Raw genomic sequence first — 20,549 nt, forward strand, 5'->3', positions numbered from 1 at the left:
TCGATCGACACCGAGTCTTTGACAGACCGAGATCAGCTGAGTCATGACAAGATCGACGCCTTGCAGCAGGAACTGAAGGAGCTATCAGAATACGCCTACAATTCCATATACAGGAATGAAGGCAGCATTGCACTACTTGAAAGAGGTCTGAGGAACATTACAGATGCCACCCTCAAGATGGATGAGAAACAGCTCAGAAGTGATGATGCCACAAGAAGCTTCATTGCCACATGGTTCAATAGGAGAAGACATGAAGTTGATGCTTGTTGTCCAACAAGTAGCAGTTTCTGCACCAACTAGTCACACACCTCCAAAGTCAAGCTAAATGACTATAACAAAGCGCTGAGTGGGAGGCAACTCACTATTAGGTTTTATTTTAAAGTTTTCTACATTTTAACTTTATATTTTCGCATTGGTTTTTGCAGATTTTTAGATCCAAGTAGAATGATGATCCCATCGACCGACACAACAAAGTCGCATCGCTCGACACGACACCACCATCACTAACGATCGACGTAAGTATACGTATCGATCGACTCCATCGCGGTCAGGTTGATTCGTTCTTACTTGTAAAATTGAGTACTTATGATTTATGTTTTCACTTCATTTTGGCTGTGTTACACTGGGACAGTGTAATTTAAGTCTGGGGAGATTTACTGATATGCATTTTTATTTTGATTTTTATTTTAAAATTGTTTTCAAATTATTTTTTACATAAGTACTAAAATTTGGGACATTGATATTGATTTATACTTGATTATCTAACCACTCTCTAGCATCATTCTAGATTTACTGATTACAGATAATACTAAAGATGCTAAAGTGGATCAACTTGTCACCTATACACACTTGCCTAGATTGTTTGAAGGAACCAAAGCTAACCTCCAACACTAATACTGACTTTATTTTGCTTGTCTTGGGGCTTGGTATACATTGTATCGGAATCCTCCTACAAGTCTGGAAGGTAAAAAGTCTGTGTGCTTCTGTTTCACTTCCTTCTCTCTCTATTCGGCATCTCAAAGATCTAAGTTTAAGTTATAAAAGATTGATATGACTTCTTAAGAGGCAGAGGGGTAGGAGTGTCTCCTGCGATCCCATTATTCTAAGTCTCAGAGATGATCACACATTGTGGAAACGAGGGATAGGTAAATTAACTGTGACACCATTATTCGCTACAATTTGCCAAAACTGTATGAGTTACAATTGCAATGTCAATGAGATAGACTAGATGACCTGTGTTGGCATCAAAACCTGTTGAAATTGAAACTAATAAGAGATTCAGAGAAGAGAGATGAGGGGAGAAAGGGATCAAAGAAGAATACCTGTGTGTTCAGATACTTGTTTGAGTTGAATCCATATGTCCTTTGATCGATACTCCCAAGGTAAAGCCTGCACTTTTATTTTATGTTAAGAAATTGGGTTAGTAGAGGGGAATGTCAGATAAGATTTGCTAAGTTGTGAACTAGATGAATTTGGTTGCTAAGTTAGGATACTGCATAATGAACTTCTGTGATTAGGATGTTTAGACATGAATTGCGAATCCATAGAGTGATGACTTCAATGTTTTGAATCTTTGAGTCTCTACTATTTTCAAACCTTTTCGAGAGACTACTGAGTTTTGCTTGAGGACAAGAAAAAGAGTAAGTCTTGGGGAGTTGATATACCATGGATTTCACCCATTTTCTACCATGGTATAATGATATTTTTATTATTTATATAATATGTTTTCTAGCTTATTAGGTATGTTTTCAGATTCAAGAGTATTTCATGATAAAGTGATGTTTTTGGAGCATTTTGGAGCACAAGAGATAATACACCTGAGTTGACCATTCAAGACCAAGTCGGAAGTCAACATTCAAAGAAAAATCGATCGATACTCACCTAGAGTTGTCGATCGATGAAGCTGTGAAGACCCGCGTACTTAAAGATTATAATCGATCGATACACATCAAGTGTTGTCGATCGATAGCGAGGACGAAATGGTTTAACCGACTACTTCACCAAGGCTTCACCAAATTACGAGATTACCCCTGACGAGTTTTTAACCTAATAGAAATGTTTAAATACCCTGCCTAAGTGTTTTTGACGGCAAGCGAAAGCAGGCAAGCAGAGAGTGTGAAAGAGATAGCTAGAGTTTTACAGTTTTCAGTTTTGTTCTAAGTTCTGAGAGAGATTGGAGAGAAATCATTGAGAGATTTTTGATAGAACTCCATTTGTTTTCTATTCTCTATCTAATGCAATTTCTTTACCTATCTTGTGTTATGAATTGCTTAGTCATGTCTGAGTAGTCTACTTGTTAGATCTAGGGTAAAAATAGGTTAGTGGGATTAGCCCCAAACTATACTTGCTAAGTTGTGATATTCATCAAATGGATTGTACCCTATGCTTGTTCTAGATTAGCTAACTAGAACATAGATCACTAGGATGTTTAGATCTTGAATTATCTATTTGAACTAGCTTGTCTCCCGTTGAGAAGAGCGAGAGCCCTCCTTGAGACCTAGTGTTCATTATTGGCTCGCGCCTAGGCATAGCTAGAAGCCGTCAATCGATATCCCGACTGGACAATCGATTGGCGTTGCGAAAGGTGTATCGCTCGATATCCCTATAGGATTATCGATCGACTCTTTTTCTGGTCAACAGACGACAGTTGAGATCAGAGATCTAGTTAGTTAACCAGTGAGACATCACTGATTGTTAAGCGGCTGAGTTATATAATATCATGCAAACAACTTGTTAGGTATTTATAGACATTTTAATCCCCAATACCTGAATAAAAGCCCTATGTCTAGCACTCTTCCTTATCTTATAAACAACCCATCATATTGTTAGTAGAGCAATTACCTTGCTCAATTATGATTGTCATTTTACATTTTCATCATAAAAACCAAATTTCACCTAGGATTGATTAATTATTTAGATTTAATTGGTTCCCTAGCTCCTCGTGATTCGATCCCTAAGTACTACAGCTGAACCTCTTATTTGAGAGAGTAAAGCACTCTTTAGGGTAATTTGAGTGGTATCAAACATACTATAATCTTTAGTTGTTTGGGACATTATAACCTAATGATTTTCTCTTGTGTACATGCTACACACTTGAGATTCTATGGGATAACTCTTTGTGCCCATTCCAATATCAATTTCGCATCATGTTTTGGAACAAGGATGACTAATCTAGTCATGCCATAAATGTATAATTTTGTGGGTAAACCATACTGGTTACCATGGATTTTGCCTCTATTATACTGATCTTGGCATAGTAATGATCAGTAGAGAATGCATATATAGTTTTGACCATTTTTCTATGGCCTTGGTCGATTTTTTTTTTTCAAAGCTGAAAGAACTATTGTTTCCTTTGCCCATTGTTTCATGGAAACCATTCTTATATCTTTGTATCTCAATGGGCTTCTCTTGGATGAATATAAATCATGCCCTTTAGGCAATGATACAATGCCCTGGCCGTGGTCGTCCTTTATTGGACTTGCTATACTTGCTATTTAAACTTATTATTGGTGTTTTTAATAATGAAAATCATTCATATTATCAAGCAAAAATTAGGCAAGATAATATCAATAAAATAACTCAAGGAAACACTATTATTTAAAAGAAGGCGTAAATATCAAAGTAAAATAAAGAAAACACCAAATTGAAAACACAAAATCAGAATGTCCAAATCTCATTCTTTTTAGGCAATGGTCAAGCCGGCCACTCCCTTTATTACTTTGGACGTGACTTCTTTGGATTCCTCCTTATTTTCTTCAGCCTTATTGGCTTTAGGAGGTCTCATCTCACTGGTTTTCTTTAGCAACTCATTATTCTTCTCAGCTAGTAATAGGCATGAGATCAAACTTGTATAAGTGGTGAAGCCTTTTTCTCTGTATATATGTTGTAACAACAGATCCTTTGGATTGGTTGTGAGGAAGGTCTTTTCCAGTAAATCCTCCTCTGTTATCTCTCCACCACATAGTTTCAATTTAGAAACGATTTTGATTAGAGCTGAATTATATTCATCCACAGACTTAAAGTCCTGGAATCTGAGATTCATCCACTCATGCCTAGCCTTTGGTAATAACACTATTTTATATCTGGATTTTAACTCTGTCCAAAGGTCTAGAGGGTTCCCAATATTTAGATACTGATCTCTGAGATCCTCAGTGAGATGGTGGCGAATAATCGTTATTGCCCTATATTTTTCACTTTCAGTTGCATAATCGCCCTTGATGATACATCTGCCAAGTCCTCTTAACTTCAGGAAAATCGCAGTGTTCATTGCCCATTCTAAATAATTATCTCCAGAGAGATTAAGGGCAGCATATTCAAGGTTATTGATTTTCGACATCTGAAAACAAACATATATATATATACTTTTAGAAAATTTTATAACTTTATATAAATTATATATGTCACACGGACCAGAAAAAAAAATTTCTAACAAGTTTTTAGATGATGCAAACAATATGATCAAGGTTATAATGCATTAAGTCATACGACCATACGAGATGGATGCAAGCCATACGGCTAGTATGAGAATGATCCATACGACCATACTATATGATGCATTCGAATTCAAAATTTAAAAAGTGATTTTACTACATGATGTAATTTTATCAAAACCGATTTTATATTTTAAACACCTTAGCAAACGATTTCTAAAGTGATCATGAAAGCATGGAGCATCATATGATTCATTCTAACACCTTAACTGATCATGTTTTATTTACCTTAGCACCTTAGCAATATGTAAGCTATATGGTTTAATTATGCAATCTTACTATCAACCTAGGCGATTTATATGAGTTTATAATGCAATCGTTTAATCACCTTAGCAAGATGGTTTCTAAGTTTGATTTATAAAACATGACTAAGCAATCAATCAATTTATTCTAGCAACTTAAGTGATCAAACATGCTAGCAACTTAATGATAATAACCGGCTATCAACCTAAAGATCATCATGAAATTTCAATCAATTCTTTCAACCTAATAATGCGATTTATCAAGTGACTCAAAGTTTCAACATGCTGATCGATTTTATAAAAACAATATAAACTTTGAAATAAAAATCTTAACAATCGGATTTAATCGGATTCAATTTCAAGTATGCGATTTTAACAATCGTAATTCAAATCGGATTCTAGATATTTAAACAATCAATCTAGCATCTTAATATTTTCAATATGATCGAATCAAAACAATCAAACAATTTCAAGATAAACATATTCAAAACAATTTTATTTTAGGGTTTTAAAATCGGTTTTACATGATATGCGGATTGTATATATGTGGTTTTAGGGTTTGATGATTTAGGGATATGATCAATATATCAAGGTGATTAAGGGACACAATATGATCATAAGATTTAGGATGATCATAGGATTTTTGAGATTCAAAACTTTGTAGGGTTTTTAGTTTCAATACCTCATAGGGTTTTGAGTTTAATTGTTTGAAATAATCTCTATCGGACTTGAGAACTCCGATTTACTCAAGTAAGAGTTTTGGGATCTATTAACTTAGGGTTTCAATTTAGGGATTTCATATTTTAGGGTTTAACCTTGAGAAATTAACCAATTTGATTTATAGGTTCTTTTAGGGTTTCAGATTTTATTTACCTCAGATTTAGAAGGGTTGAACCAGACCACCAAAGAGAAGGATCAAGAGGTGGTACAGGCCGCAAAACGGAAGCTCCTTGGTCGGATGGCTTATCGGACGCAGATGAGCTAGTACAGTGGCCGGATGAGCTTGCCGGGTACGAGCAGGCTGGTCGGACTGTTTCTTCATCGGAAAAGATGGAGAACTGGTAGGATTGATCTCGAACCAGGAAGGTTCCGAACCAGAAAAAGGAAAGAGGGGATTAGGGTTTTGTGATCGGAAAGATTTAAATCCGGAAAAGGAAAAGTTTGTTGTCAGGGAATTTATGGTTTTTGTGGTGGTCGGATTTAGCTAGAGTTCTAGAGGCTATCATGCTGATAACGTGTTGTGAAATAGTGAGAAAAGGTTATCTTATTTCATTAGCAAAAAGCTCTTTATATATAAGTATTTAGACCGTCATAAATAGACCGTCATAAAATAAATAGAAATATAGCAATTCCTAATATAACTAGGAAAAAGTAAATCATAATCCAACTAGGAAAAAGTAAATACAAAATATGGAAATGATACAAAGTAAATAGGAAAGGAAAACATCATGGCCACCATTCTCTCTCTCTCATGTGGCTGCCGGTAACTCTATTTTCATTGATTGGACCTGATTATGGGTCGTCCACCATATGATTTATAACAGTTTATTGATTATTCTGTTTCGATATGGTTTGCCAGACCATCTCTAATTTAAATAATAGAATAACGGTCTAATGTAAAAGGAAAATATATGGAAAATTTATTTATTTTATTAGTTAAGTTTTTCTTAAATCCGGACACATAGAGGTCTACAAGAATCCGAAGTTCATTTTAATGGGATGTACATAAAGCAGAGAAAGCATTAGTGCCCACGCAGCAAATGTTGATGTAACCAATTCCTCATGACAGAAAAAGCTTCCTCCGCGTCTCTATCATCTTCCGGTGTCTCCGGCCGGTGAACGAAGCCGTGGCCTCTTCCTTCAAACACCACAACCTTTGACCCATCACCAGTCTTCTCCTTAATTTCCTTCAAACCCTCCAGTTGGCAAAGCGGGTCTGTGTCCCCGGCGATGAACAAGACCGGGACGTTCACGTCTCCGGCCACCACAGAGTCTATTCTCGTGCCATAGAAAGAAATTCCGGTGCTGAAGTAACCGTTCTTGTCGGCGGCTAAAATGTCCACCACGCGTCCACCCCCAAAACAGAATCCTATCACTCCCAGCTTCTTGGATATCCCAGCCGCTGCAAACTCATCAACCATCCATTCGGTCAAGGTCCTTATGTCGTTTCGGATCCGGTTCAGGTCATGTCCTCTTCTCCATTCCTCGTATTCAGACTCTGGTCGGTTTTCCGACCATGGATCTCCACGGAACAGATCCGGGACAAGAACACTGTCTCAAAACAAAAGAATACATTTGCAATTTGAATCATCAAGTGTGGAATTTGAGATAGAAAGAAGAAAATGAAGAAGACGGATACTTGTAGCCATTGCAAGCGACGCGATAAGCGAAGTCGCGGGTGGAGGAATCTTGGAAGCCGAAGACATCAGAGAGTAGGATCAATCCAGTTTCGTTGTTATTCTTTACCGCCGTTAACAGGTGAGCTTCGACGCTGTCAATTAACACTTCTGTTCTGTTAACAAGCTCACACGTTTCTTCTTCATCATTGTCTACCTTCAAGTTAACGGCGCCGTCAGAGGTTTCGAGCGCAGAAGGTTTTTCCATAGACCGTTGTTTCCGGGAACACCTCGTGATATGTTTACCGATCTGAAAAAGAATTGAGTTTAAACCCAATCAATACTTAAGATTTTTAGTCCTTTTATTTCTGAGTGAAAATGACAAAACGGGATATGCAGAGATGTACAGAGGGAGGGTGAGGTAAAAGGCACGAGGGGTGCAGACGGTGGCTGCGGTAGCGGTTGAACAGTGGTTGTGCTCCGGTTTTAGTGGAGTAGGAAAGAGATGCCAAGGATGCAGCCATTGTAGGTATCTTTCCAGGATCAAGGGTCCAGAACTTTCCCAATAATTTGTTTGGATATTTGTTCTTGAAATATCTAAGTAACTAGTGGAGGAGACTGCGATTAGAATAATATGCTTTTCTTGATATGAAAAGAAAATTTCATGTAGTGCTTTCTTCTTTTCTTTTGTCATTTCAAAGATTAATCAAGGGAGAATTGCCAAGTGTGACTCAAAACTTGGAGTCAAACCCAAAAGAATACCCAAATTTGGGTCAAAATCAAAAGTAATTTAAAAGGCTATTGAAATTACAACTATCTCCTTGTGAACAAACAAAAAATGGATTTTTTTACGTTTCTACCCCTCGCAAGTCGTCTGTTTAGACGACTTGAAAATAAGTCGTCCAGACGACTTAATTATTCTTAAACATAATTTAAAAATTTTGTAAAAAATATTTTGATAAGTGAAAAATTGGAATTATGTAATTAACATATGTCTTAAGAGATATAAATTAATATATAACAAATTTCAATTGTTTTCAGCCCAGATGAGTGAAAGTAGTGAGTCATGATATTCTTTAGTTTATGTTTCATCAACATATGTTGTAGTATTGTATGTGTTCTTAGGGTTAGATTTTGGAAAGTATTAAAACCGTTTTTGAAATTTTTTAAAATTACCAAAGCGTGTTCATTTCTGTGTATAGTAAACACTATTGAAGTATAATTTGATTTTATAACGTGGTTAGTAAGTTAATTTAGTCATTTTAGTTTAGGGGTTCATTTTAGGGTCTGGGACGACTTAATATTTAGTCTTCTGTGCACAGACGACTAAATATTAGGTCGTCTGATGTACATTATCAGCCAGAATAAGTCGTCTAAACCGGACCAAACCTTAAAGTTTACCAATGTACTTTTAAAGCTAACCGGATTATTTACCCAATATATAAGGTGATTTTTTTTTTTTCATTTTCCGCGAAATTCAGAAACCCTAACAGTTCTCTCTCACAGGCGATATCAAAGGCGATTCGAATTCCCACTATTTCCGAACAAACCATCGTTCTCAACGTCGGCTATCTATCTCACTTCATTCTCACCGTTGTCGCCGCAGCTTCTTCTAACCCTAGCGCCGCCGATTCCTCTAAACCCTAGCGCCCCCGCTTCTACTATTTCCGAACAAACCGTCCCCCTCGCCACCGTGCTCACCAACGTTCTCACCGCCGCTTCCTCTAAACACTAGCTAGCACCGCCGCTTCTTCTAAACCCTAGCGCCGTCACTTCTTCTCTGTAAACCGTAGCGCCGTTTCTCTCTAAACCCTAACGCCGGTAAGTCATCAATCTCGAGGAAAAGATGAACATAAAACATTGTCTCTATCAATTTACTCACTCTCACCGTTTCACGTTTATTTTTCAGATCTATAACCACAATAACGAGTACTCCAACTCCTTCTGCGACTAATCAGGTCCGCTTGAAATTTTTCTACTGGAAGACTTGTAAGTAAGTCGTCTGGAAAGTCTTCCAACTGGACGACTTAGTAGACGACTTAAATATAAGTCTTTCATTTGGAAGACTTTCCAGACGACTTAAATATAAGTCGTCAACTAAGTCGTCCAGTTGGACGACTTTCCAGACGACTTTAATATAAGTCGTCTACTAAGTCGTCTGGAGTAATAATTAAGGCGTGATTGATTTAGCTTGTGTTCTGACTTCTATTGTTGTCTTTGATTATTTTGCAGACAAAAATGATGGATATTCCAGAACTCCCCCGTAGGTTATACACATTAGGGGAAGAGCCAGAACCCCAGCATAGCATTTCGTATCATACGGATAACAAGAAGTTGCATACTGCTCTTAGGGAAGCTCTCACTGATGATGAATTTGAAGAGCTCAAGGAGTCGAGTTTGAGAGTTTTCATCAAGTTCAAGGAGCAGGGATTTGGTTGGGCTTCAAGGCTGGTTCACTACATGCTCTGTTTAAAGCTGGACATTAAGAAGAAGTACGAGATGTGGTCTCTCGTTGGTCCAGAACCTGTGAGGTTTTCACTGTTAGAGTTTGAAAACCTCACTAGTCTAAACTGCGAGTACATCGAGGACCTTGAGACACCAAAATGTAAAGTTATCAAAGAGATGGTTTCTTTCTGGGGGATGATGGGAGTTCATCTGGAAGCTGGGCCAACTACTGATCAGATAATAGCAGCACTGAAGAGATGCGGGGATTGGTCCACGGAAGATCGCAAGCGGCTCGCGTACCTTTCCATCTTCACTGGATTCATTGAAGGGAGAAAGTTTTCAACCGCTACACAATCTACTCTGGCAAGGCTAGTGATGGATTTAGAACGGTTTGAGAATTATCCATGGGGGAGAGTCGCGTTTAAGGTGCTGATGGACTCTTTGTGGAACAAAGAGATTACTGGCTGTTACACCGTGGATGGGTTTATACAAGTTCTTCAGGTCTGGGCGTACACAGCTATGCCGGGAATGGGTGCTAGTATTGGTAGTCCCAGAGTAAACAGTCCGTCTCCACCGATTCTGGCTTACGAGGGCAGCAGAGGCCGCAGATTCATGAAAGCTGCTATCTTGAGTCAGGTACCTTTCCATCTTCACTTAATTAAGTTGTCTGGAAAGTCTTCCAGCTGGACGACTTAGTAGACGACTTATTATAAGTCGTCTGGAAGGTCTTCCAGCTGGACGACTTAGTAGACGACTTATAATAAGTCGTCTGGAAAGTCTTCCAGCTGGACGACTTAGTAGACGACTTAATATAAGTCGTCTGGAAGGTCTTCCAGCTGGACGACTTAGTAGACGACTTATAATAAGTCGTCTGGAAAGTCTTTCAGCTGGACGACTTAGTAGACGACTTATTATAAGTCGTCTGGAAGGTCTTCCAGCTGGACGACTTAGTAGACGACTTATAATAAGTCGTCTGGAAGGTCTTCCAGCTGGACGACTTAGTAGACGACTTATAATAAGTCGTCTGGAAGGTCGTCCAGCTGGACGACTTAGTAGATGACTTATAATTAAGTCGTCTATTTAGTATTTGTTTCAAATATCTAACTCGATTCTTCTTCTATTTACTGCAGACCCGCGTGATCAACTTTGTTGAGAAGGACATTAGTGAAATGTGGCCAAAATGGGACTCTGAGGTTGAGGACGTGCCCGCGGACAACATCATTAAAGTCATGTATGATCGGAGACCGTGGAAGTGGACCATGGATTGCTGGGAAGTCACTGGTACAAAACCTAAGGTTGTGACTCCATCGAAAAGAGCCAAAGAGATGGTTGTGGTGGAGGTGGAGGAGGAGGAGGAAGACAATCAGAGACCTCAGAAGAAAGCTCGTAAAGAGGCTCCTAAATAGGCTCCTAAAGAGGCTCCTAAAGAGGCTAGAGAAGAGGCTATAGAAGAGGCTAGTTGGGTGACCAGAGAGGAGTTGGAAAATATGTTCAAGGACTTAGTTGACGTGATGAAAGATGGGTTTAAGGAAGTGCATCAGGGAGATTAGGAAGATGTCTGATATATTGGAAGTTGTGGAGAAGAAGGTTGGTGTCACCAATCAGGCTACCCCTACACCTCTAACCAAACAGGCTACCCCTCAAGCCAAAGAAACCGGGGTTAGTAACAAACAGCCTACCCCTCAAGCCACAGAAACCGGGGTTAGTAACAAACAGGCTACCCCTACACCTCAAACCAATCAGCCTACTCCTCAAACCAGACAGCCTACTCCTCAAAAGGATCTGCCTACACTTCAAACCAATCATCCTACTCCTCAAACCAGACAGCCTACTCCTCAAAAGGCAAAGCCTACTCCTCAAAAGAAACAGCCTTCTCCTCAAACGAAACAGCCTACTCCTCAAAAGAAACAGCCTTCTCCTCTGCCCAAAGAGGTTAGTATCAAATCCTCTCCCAACAAGAATTAAGTCGTCCAGGGTCTTCTAGTTGTCCAGACGACTTAAATAAAAGTTGTCTGGACGACTAGTTGACCCTGGACGACTTAAACGTAAGTTGTCTGGACGACTAGTTGACCACGGACGACTTAAAATTAAGTCGTCCGTGGTCAACTAGTCGTCCAGACAACTTACGTTTAAGTCGTCCAGGGTTAACTAGTCGTCCAGACAACTTTTATTTAAGTCGTCCAGGGTCAACTAGTCGTCCAGACAACTTTTATTTAAGTCGTCCAGGGTTAACTTGTGTGCAACTTTTATTGCAGAGATTGTTGCCGGAGGATACAACAGATGAGGCGATCTCGGTATATAAGATCTTGCCGGAGGATAAAGTAGATGGTGTCACCTCCAAAGAGATTGTTCCTCTCACTTCCACTGACCAACCGAGCTTCGCTTCCAACGATCAACAACCGAGCTTCGCTTCCACTGATCCAAGCGTTCCAGTTTCAGAACCGAGCCTGGTTGTATTGGACAAAACAGCTCCCACTGCTTCTGTGCGTGCAAGGAGTGAACGAAAGAAGAAACCTGCTCCCACGCAGATATCTCCTTATACGGCAGAGAGAAAGAAACTCCTTAGAGTGGCAAAGTATAATCCATTTCCCACACTAAACAGACCTAAGTTGAAGGAGCTTGCTGATTGGTTGAAAACTGATCCGTAAGTGATTGCTTTACCCATAATAGCTTGATTTAGTCTACCAAAACTGATTGCTTTTTTGTTTGCAGTCATTATTTCACTAAGCAAGAGGACAAACCACGTACATCACCAACTTGGTGGTATCACATCCTCCGGACACCCAAAGGATGGCTGGAAGACGTAGTAAGTCTTCTGCTTATCTTTAAGTCGTCTGGTAACTTGTCTTTGTATAGATTTGTAAATATATAAGTCGTCTGGAAGGTTTCCAGCTGGACGACTTACCAATAAGTCGTCTGGAAGGTTTTCCAGCTGGACGACTTACCAATAAGTCGTCTGGAAGGTTTTCCAGCTGGACGACTTACAAATAAGTCGTCTGGAAGGTTTTCCAGCTGGACGACTTACAAATAAGTCGTCTGGTAGGTTTGGACGACTTAAATAAAAGTCGTCTGGAAGGTTCTAACTTGTATTATTTTATATGCAGCATATAGATGCTTGGATTAATGTGCTGAGGCAGAGGTATCAGGAGAACCCACAAGCTTTCCGGAGCGAGCGAATGTGCTTCCTGGATCACAACTTTTCCCAGTCTTGGAGAGACCAGTATCTGTTCTTCAAAGCATCGGAACCTGATCACAAAGGTTTAGGAAGAATGCTACCTGGTGGAGCGTCGAGTTTTTACGACGGATCAAAGCCTTCATTTTGCCAATCAAACAAGAAGTGGGGGGAGGACATTGATGATATCTATGCGCCATTGAACTTGGACAACAAACATTGGGTTGCTATTTGGATATCGATCCCTAAGAGGCACATAGTCGTCTGGGACAGCATACCTACATCTAGCATACCAGAAGCATGGGATGAGATAATGGAGCCTTTTCTCGAGATGGTCCCTTATCTGCTTGTTGAGTGCGCATACACCGACGAATTACGGGTCAAATACGGGTTAGAGCGATACACATATGAGAGACGGCTGAAAGATGTACCCACGGCCAACAATGGTGATTGTGGCGTGTACGCTCTAAAGTACATTGAATGTCATGCTCTTGGGGTCCCCTTTAGCCCTAAAGACTTTGCTAGGTCCAATGCGAAGAATATGAGGGATAATATGGCGGTGGTTATATGGACGGAGCTTGTTGATCAGCATTTGAAAGATAATGAGGATGGTGATATGTTCGTGGGCATGTATGATTAGATTTGTGTATGGCTTTGAACTTGTCTTTGTATAGATTTTCTAACTTGTGTATGATTTGTGTATTTGTATTTGAACTTGTCGTTGTATAGATTTTCTAACTTGTGTATGATTTATTTGAACTTGTCTTTGTATAGATTTGTAAATATATAAGTCGTCTAGTAGGTTTGGACGACTAACAAATAAGTCGTCCGGAAGGTTTTCCAGCTGGACGACTTACACTGGACGACTTAGTAAAAGGTCGTCTAAAAAAAATAGTAGAAGGTAGTCTAAAAATAAAAATAGTAGAAGGTAGTCTAAAAATAAAATACACTGGACGACTTAGTAAAAGGTCCCTAAAAAAATACACTTGAAGGGATAGTAGAAGGTAGTCTAAAAATAAAATACACTGGACGACTTAGTAGAAGGTCGTCTAAAAATAAAATACACTGGACGACTTAGTAGAAGGTCTTCTGGACGACTTACTTGAAGGTTATCTGGTAGACGAAACACTGGACGACTTAACAATTAGTCGTCTGGACGGGTAATCAAGACTGGACGACTTAAATTTAGGTCGTCAGGACAACTAGTCAACTGGTTGTGTACATTGTGGTTTCGTATGGCCAGTTTCCTTGCAGTTTGAGCATCTCTGTGCCCTGTGTTTCTTCCTGGGTTTGTGTCCTCTCATCCTAGATAGCTCCAACCAAGATTGCCATCTTGATTTCTTCTGTCTCCCCGGACCACGCTTTACGTCTGGAGGAAAGCATTCTCGTTCCTCAATATGTTGTGACACGATAGGATATATATTCTCTGAGTATCCTGCATACAGATGATTCTTTGAATAAAGTGGACATACAAGTGTGGAGATATGCAAACCAGCATGTGTTCCAGCAGCTATAGCATGAGAGCAAGGTATTTTCTCCACTCCATAGACACCACAATCACACTTTACATGTTCCAAATCAACCACACAGTCCATTTTGCCACCTTTGACAAAGAAACGCCATCCATCAATTGGTTCGACCGTCATCGTATCCGCTATCTCTGATCGAACAGCAAGCAAGTATTCAACACCCCGGCTATGTTCAGTTGGGAGACTCAAAGCATCTTGTCTCCTTTTCCAATACCATTTTCCTAACTTCTGCCTTATGAACTCCAGCAGGAACGGAATCGGAAATCCTCTTGCTCGCTTCAGTGCGGAATTAATAGATTCAGCGATGTTGCTTGTTTTTATGTTGAACCTGTTCCCCTTACAATAAACCATTGACCATAGCCTGGCGTCGGCCTTCTCCAAATACGTTGCAAGTTCCGGGTTTGCATTCCGTATCTCAGCCATGTACCGGTCAAAATCGTAAACCGTGTGCGCATAAGCAGCCCCTTTCACCAAGTACATGAGATGTTTCCCTTTAAACTTTTGACAATGTTATCTTGAAGGTGATAATAACATATTCCTCGGGTTGCCCAAGGAAACATATTCCTCGGGTTGCCCAAGGAAACACCTTCTTACACGCACTTTTAATGGCCGCGTGCCGGTCGGAGACTATCACCAGAGGCTTGTCATGAGATATACAACTAGCCAATTTTGTGAAAAACCATTCCCAAGAAGGTTCATCTTCAGCATCCACGATCCCAAAAGCCAATGGGAATATCTGAAAATTGCCATCTTGTGCGGCTGCAACTAACATAACACCTCCATACTTTCCACTTAGGTGAGTTCCATCCACCACAATGACCCTTCTCTGATACTTAAAACCTTTGATAGAAGCTCCAAAAGAGAGAAATAGATACTTAAATCTTTTCATAGAATCAAGTTCTATAGCCGTGATAGAATCAGGATTTGCAATGGAGATTTGCTCGAGATATGAAGGCAGACGCGAATACCCTTCTTCTGCTGATCCTCTCACCAATTTTTGTGCATATAACAGTGCTCTGTATGAAGTGGTGTAATCAAGCGTCATGCCAAACATGTTCCTCATTGCATCAGTGATATGCTGTGGAGTTATCCCATCAATGATTCCAACACAAGGAGAGTTTGCGTTGATTTGTATATTCTGAAAGAAACTTACCCCTCACTGCTGTCAACCGCAGCTCTGAAATCAGTGCATCCTTGCTAACAAAACTCTGGTTGACATAGATGCTGGTACAATCCGATTTTCCTCCTTCAATAGCATTTGTCTTAGCATATGTCTTTTCAATTTCTTCAAAACAAATATTATCATCATCTTCCTCGTCCTCATCTTGAACATTTCCATAAAGACTGTAATCCCCACCATTCTGATCCGTTTCACCAACAATAGTGTTATCAGCATCCTCCTCCCCATTTTCCTCCTCCCTATCTTGATTTTCATCTTCAACAGACTCATTATCACCAACATCTTCAAAACATTCATCAGCTTCATCATTATCACCAACATCTTCTTCCCATTCACCAGCTTCATCATTATCACCAACATCTTCTTCCCATTCACCAGCTTCTTCTCTTTTCTCTGAAACCGTTTCCACCTTGCTGCGGCTTGATACACAAAGACATACTCTATGCGTTTTGAGTATCTCGAGCAAGTTTCGAACTTGTCTATCACTTGTAACATGAATGGGAGGACTGCCTGGAGTCATCATCATTTCTGCTGGTAATGTGTAGCTAATCTCCACAGTCACTGATCTCATGTCCAGGTTATAATCTTCTTGAGCCATTGCAACAAGTTCAGCATGTGTTGAATCTTCATTCAATAAAAACAATCTTGCTCCTTTGAGATCATCAACCACAAAATCCCAACGGAAATCTCTCAACAACCATTCTCCATACACTGCATGTAACTTAAAAATCATCTGCAAATATTCAAAATAAAACACATTAGTAAACATAGAGAAAATGAAGAAGTTCAATAAACATTATCGCAGATGACTTAGAATTAAGTCGTCCAGAAGACCTAAAGGTAAGTCATCTAAAGAGGTCACTTTTGCAATTGAAAATTAAAAGGGACGACTTAATTCTAAGTTGTCCGGCTTTGTTTGTTAAAAAAAAAATTCAGACGACTTATATATAAGTCGTCTACGAGAAACGGGCTAGTTTTGCATTTGACCGAATCGTGTCAGATCTTTGACTATTTCTGGACGACTTATAATTCAGTCGTCTCTGGAAAGTAAAAATTTCAATATTTTATTCAAACTAGACGACTTACATGTAAGTCGTCCTAGGTTAGTTTTGTAATTGAAAAATTAAACTTGAAATTAAACTTGAAAATTCCCCATTCTGAATCGATCAACACTTAAGTTTTTTTAATATAATTTTCAAAAAATATATAAAATATTTTTAATAAATATATTTACATATCTAAGATAAAAACAATCTAAATGAAAATAAAAATAAATTTATATTATTTAAATAATTGAAATTAAAATAATTTAACATGTTTAACTAAAATAATTTAATATTATTTAAATAAATTATAAAATAATTGAAATTAAAATATTAATCTATTACAATATATTATTTTATAAATACTTATACCCGTGCATGAACACGGGAAAAATCACATAGTTTTAAATATAACGCTATTCAATAACCAAAAAAAAATATAAGCAAAAAAATAAAAATCAGAAAATATAAGCAAAAAATATAGCTACCTAAATAAGAATAAAAAATGAAAAATTATATATCAATATTCAGATTCACGCATTCAAATTGAATTCAAAACTCTAATTCTAACGGTGTTATTTGAACCAAATAAAAAATCAAGAAAAAGACCAAATTCATTAATACCAAATAATTTCAATATTTTTTTAATTGAAAACCAAAACCATACAACTGAACCAAAACAAAATCAAAATTCAAAAATTACAATTTGAAGGCAAACCAAATTATAAATTTTCGTAAAGTCATAGAATTTTAATTTAAAATATGAATTATAAATATAAATAACCAGTCGTGTTGGTTAAATTAAGGGGAATTTTCAAAAATACCATTTTAAGGTACCATTTTTCATCTTTACACCACTAAAGACACATTTTCAAAAAATACCTTATTTATTAAAATGGTAAAACTCTTATATCTTTGTATTTATATGCTTTTCAAAATTCTATCCCAAATTCTAAATACTAACCTCCAATTCTAAACTCTAAACCCAAAATCTTCAACTCTAAACCCTAAACCTAAACTATATACCCTAAATTCAATATCCTAAACCCTAAACCCTAAAGTCTAAACTATAAACCCTAAATCCTCAACTCTAAACCCTAAATCCTCAACTCTAAACCCTAAACTATATACCTTAAACCCTAAAACATTAAATCTAAACCCTAAATCCTAAACCTTCAATTCTAAACCCTTCATTAAAAGTAGTGGTAAAAGTGGTTAGTGTAAACATGAAAAGTGGTACTATGAAAATGGTATTTTTGGCAATTTCTCATTCAGAATACATAAACAAATATAATGATAATATTTTGAAATCTCATGCATGTATATAAATTGTAACAATTAGTTAATATTTTATTTTATGTATTGGTATGGTTTGAAGCATCCTCTAACTTATATGTGTAAAAATAAATAAACATTACGATAAAATATTGTTTTTTATTTTACCTTTGATTTTAGATATAAATAAAACTGATTAGTCTCCTTACCCATTTTGTGGATAGATTGACATATATTCCTTTGTATTAGTGTATAATTATTATCGGTGGAGATTGGCATTTCCTCGGCAGTAGATTTGAGCTTTCGTTCGAGGAGGAACCGAAGGTCTGTGGTACTTTGGGAAGTTTTCATGTCGTCTTCCTCGTCGGACGAGGAATTTGGTTCGGTCACTCCTTGTGGTTGGACACGGATTACTTCGATGCGTTGGCGATTGGCCGGCTGATCGTCGTCGGCCGAATCGTCGTCATCGTCGGTCTCTCGGGCAGCCTTGTCCGCGTCCTTTGGCTGCTTGTCACTTTTACGGTTTTTGTCCTGCGATTTTCGCTGAGTTTTCTTGTCTTTGTTCCTGCTCCAGCTGTTCTCGCCCTCTGGCTTGGGTTTCGGAGGCTGGATCTTGTAATCCCCTCTTTCAATCGAGGAGAGGAACTGGGCGTAAAGGGATTTGCACTCAGTCGTATCGTGCCCCTTGACATCGTGATACTTGCAATGCTTTGTGAGATCGATGGGCGTTCTGGTCGGTCATGTCGCCGAATCGACTTTAGCCACGGTTCCAGCACTCGGGGTACTGGGAGACGCATCTGGAGAGTCGGTTTCTCGCTGATAGACATTCCATTTTTTGTCGTGCATGACCATAGTCGAAACAGGAGCGTTGTTCTCATCTACGACGTAGAGGAGGCCGCCCTTTTTACTGCCAGTATCATTTGGTGCGTGCTGGCGCGGCTCGGTCCGAGCACCCGCACTCTTGGCTGCTGCAGGCTTGGCTGCGTTCTGCTTTCGGATTATCGCCTTGGTGTCTTCTTCCATTCGGATGAAGTTGTGAGATCTGGCGATAGCGTCAGGGAGCGAAGTCGTAGGGTTGGAATACAAGTCCTTGCGAAACTTCGAGTTGACGAGGAGAGTATTCATCAAGGCGTTGATAGTAATGTGATCAGGAACATCGACTCTGGAAACGATCGTCTTGAACTTTTCCATGTAGTCTTTAAGGCTTTGGTCCTTTGTTTGCGCCATATTCCACAGGCTAGAAGCGGTTGCTGCTCGCTTAGTGAACATGATGTAAGTCTTGAGGAACACAGCCGAGAGGCCTCGGAAGCTTCGAATCGAGTTCTCGCTGAGTTGTGAGAACCAGGTTAGCACTTGCTCGTTTAGTGTTTCGATGAAGAGCTGACAGTATCCCGCGTCCTTCTCTTCGTCGGAAAGACGAGCTCTGGCCATCGCTATATTGAAGTCTGTTAGATGCTCGACAGGGTCGCCACCGGGTTTGTACTCGGGGAGACGAAGCTTTTCTATTTTGCAGAGCTGGACTCTGGTTAACTCGCTAGCGAAGGGCGAGCGAGAAGTGGAGGCAATGACGATGTCAATCTGAGGGGCTGCGCTCGTTGCTTGATGGATCTGCGAGCTCATCTGTTGAAGGCTGAGTTTGAGCTCGGCGATCTCGCGAATCGTCGACTGCGTGGTCAGATTCGTCGACTGCGTGGTCTTCCGCCGGTGTTGGAGGGAAAAGATGGCGGCAGACAGGCTGGGAACGACTTGTCGGCCCAGCAGGAGCGGTGAGAGCAGCTACCAAGGCTGCGAGCTGCTCATTCGTCGTTTTCTGGACTTCTTCTTGATGTGCGAGACGAGCCATCACGGAGCTCATAAAGTCCGACGAGAGAAAAGTAGGAGGAGGGCGGAGGCGTAAGCTCGGGCGCTTCACCGGAAGTGCCGGGGTTCGAGTCGCCAGTCGTCATATCGGTCTAAGAAACGTTACTCTGATCAGGCCCCACGGTGGGCGCCAATTGTTTGAGGTGAGTTTGGTCAACAGAAAGTAAAAGAACTCAAGAGTGGGACGAACAGAGATGTTTTATTAGAGTCGGAATAACGAGAGTACAAGAGTAAGAAAGCCGGCTAGTCGATGCTCGGAAAGCTCCTAGCCGGAAGTACAAGAGAGCGGCGAGATTCAAAGAGAGTAATGGAAACCCTAATCTAGCCGCAAGTCTGTGTGTCAAAGTGGTGATGCCTTTTCTTCTTGTCCTCAACTCCTTATATAGTCTCTCAGGTCGGTTGTCTTAAACCTAATTCCTTTCCTTTGCTTATGGGCCTTTAAGCCTGCGGGCTTAGTCGAAATGACTGTTCGGCCCGAGCCGTTTGGTCGCTGTCTTCGGCTACTCGTCATCTAGTCAAAGCAGTCACGAGCCGAGTCATAGCTCATCGGGAGCCGGCTTCCGAGCCGGTAGTCTCTCAATCAATGGTAATGGGCCTCCTGTTCGCTGGGCCTTGTGGGTGGTGACAATCCATCCCCAACAATCAGTAGAAAGTTGCATAAAAGAAAGTAACTAATAAAAATTTGTAAGTTTATAAATGTACTAGTGGTTGGTTCGCGCTTCGCGCGGAAATGCTAACTTTATATTGTGTCATGATAATATGTATATAACAATTTTGTTGTTTGATTTTATTGTAAGTTAAGTTGGAGGATGAACTTTTTTCAGTGCAGTGTAGCAGTGGCAAACAATTTGTTAAAAGAGAAAACAATTCATGTTTTTGTTTTTTGGAAAAACAAATAATTGTTAACTTTGAAACCTTGCATATGTTGGTAAAGTCATAAACTGTTGGAATAACCTGAGTTGTTTAATCTCTGGTGC

General features: G+C 39.5%; 1 protein-coding gene and 1 pseudogene across 1 annotated transcript; one reads left to right on the top strand and one right to left on the bottom strand.

Annotated features, from left to right (window-relative positions):
• Positions 1 to 6,362: 6,362 nt before the first annotated feature.
• On the bottom strand, positions 6,363 to 7,702 carry LOC108832393 (uncharacterized). Its single transcript, XM_018605880.2, has 3 exons — positions 7,476 to 7,702; positions 7,092 to 7,378; positions 6,363 to 7,003 (listed from the first exon to the last, which is right to left on the bottom strand). Exons 1-3 carry the CDS (start codon positions 7,590 to 7,592, stop codon positions 6,475 to 6,477), a joined length of 933 nt encoding a protein of 310 aa, XP_018461382.1. The 5' UTR covers positions 7,593 to 7,702; the 3' UTR covers positions 6,363 to 6,474.
• A 128-nt stretch (positions 7,703 to 7,830) lies between these two features.
• LOC130495506 (uncharacterized) lies at positions 7,831 to 13,446 on the top strand (annotated as a pseudogene).
• Positions 13,447 to 20,549: the final 7,103 nt, after the last annotated feature.

This window comes from Raphanus sativus, chromosome 1, assembly GCF_000801105.2.
Source record: "Raphanus sativus cultivar WK10039 chromosome 1, ASM80110v3, whole genome shotgun sequence".
NCBI lineage: Eukaryota > Viridiplantae > Streptophyta > Magnoliopsida > Brassicales > Brassicaceae > Raphanus > Raphanus sativus.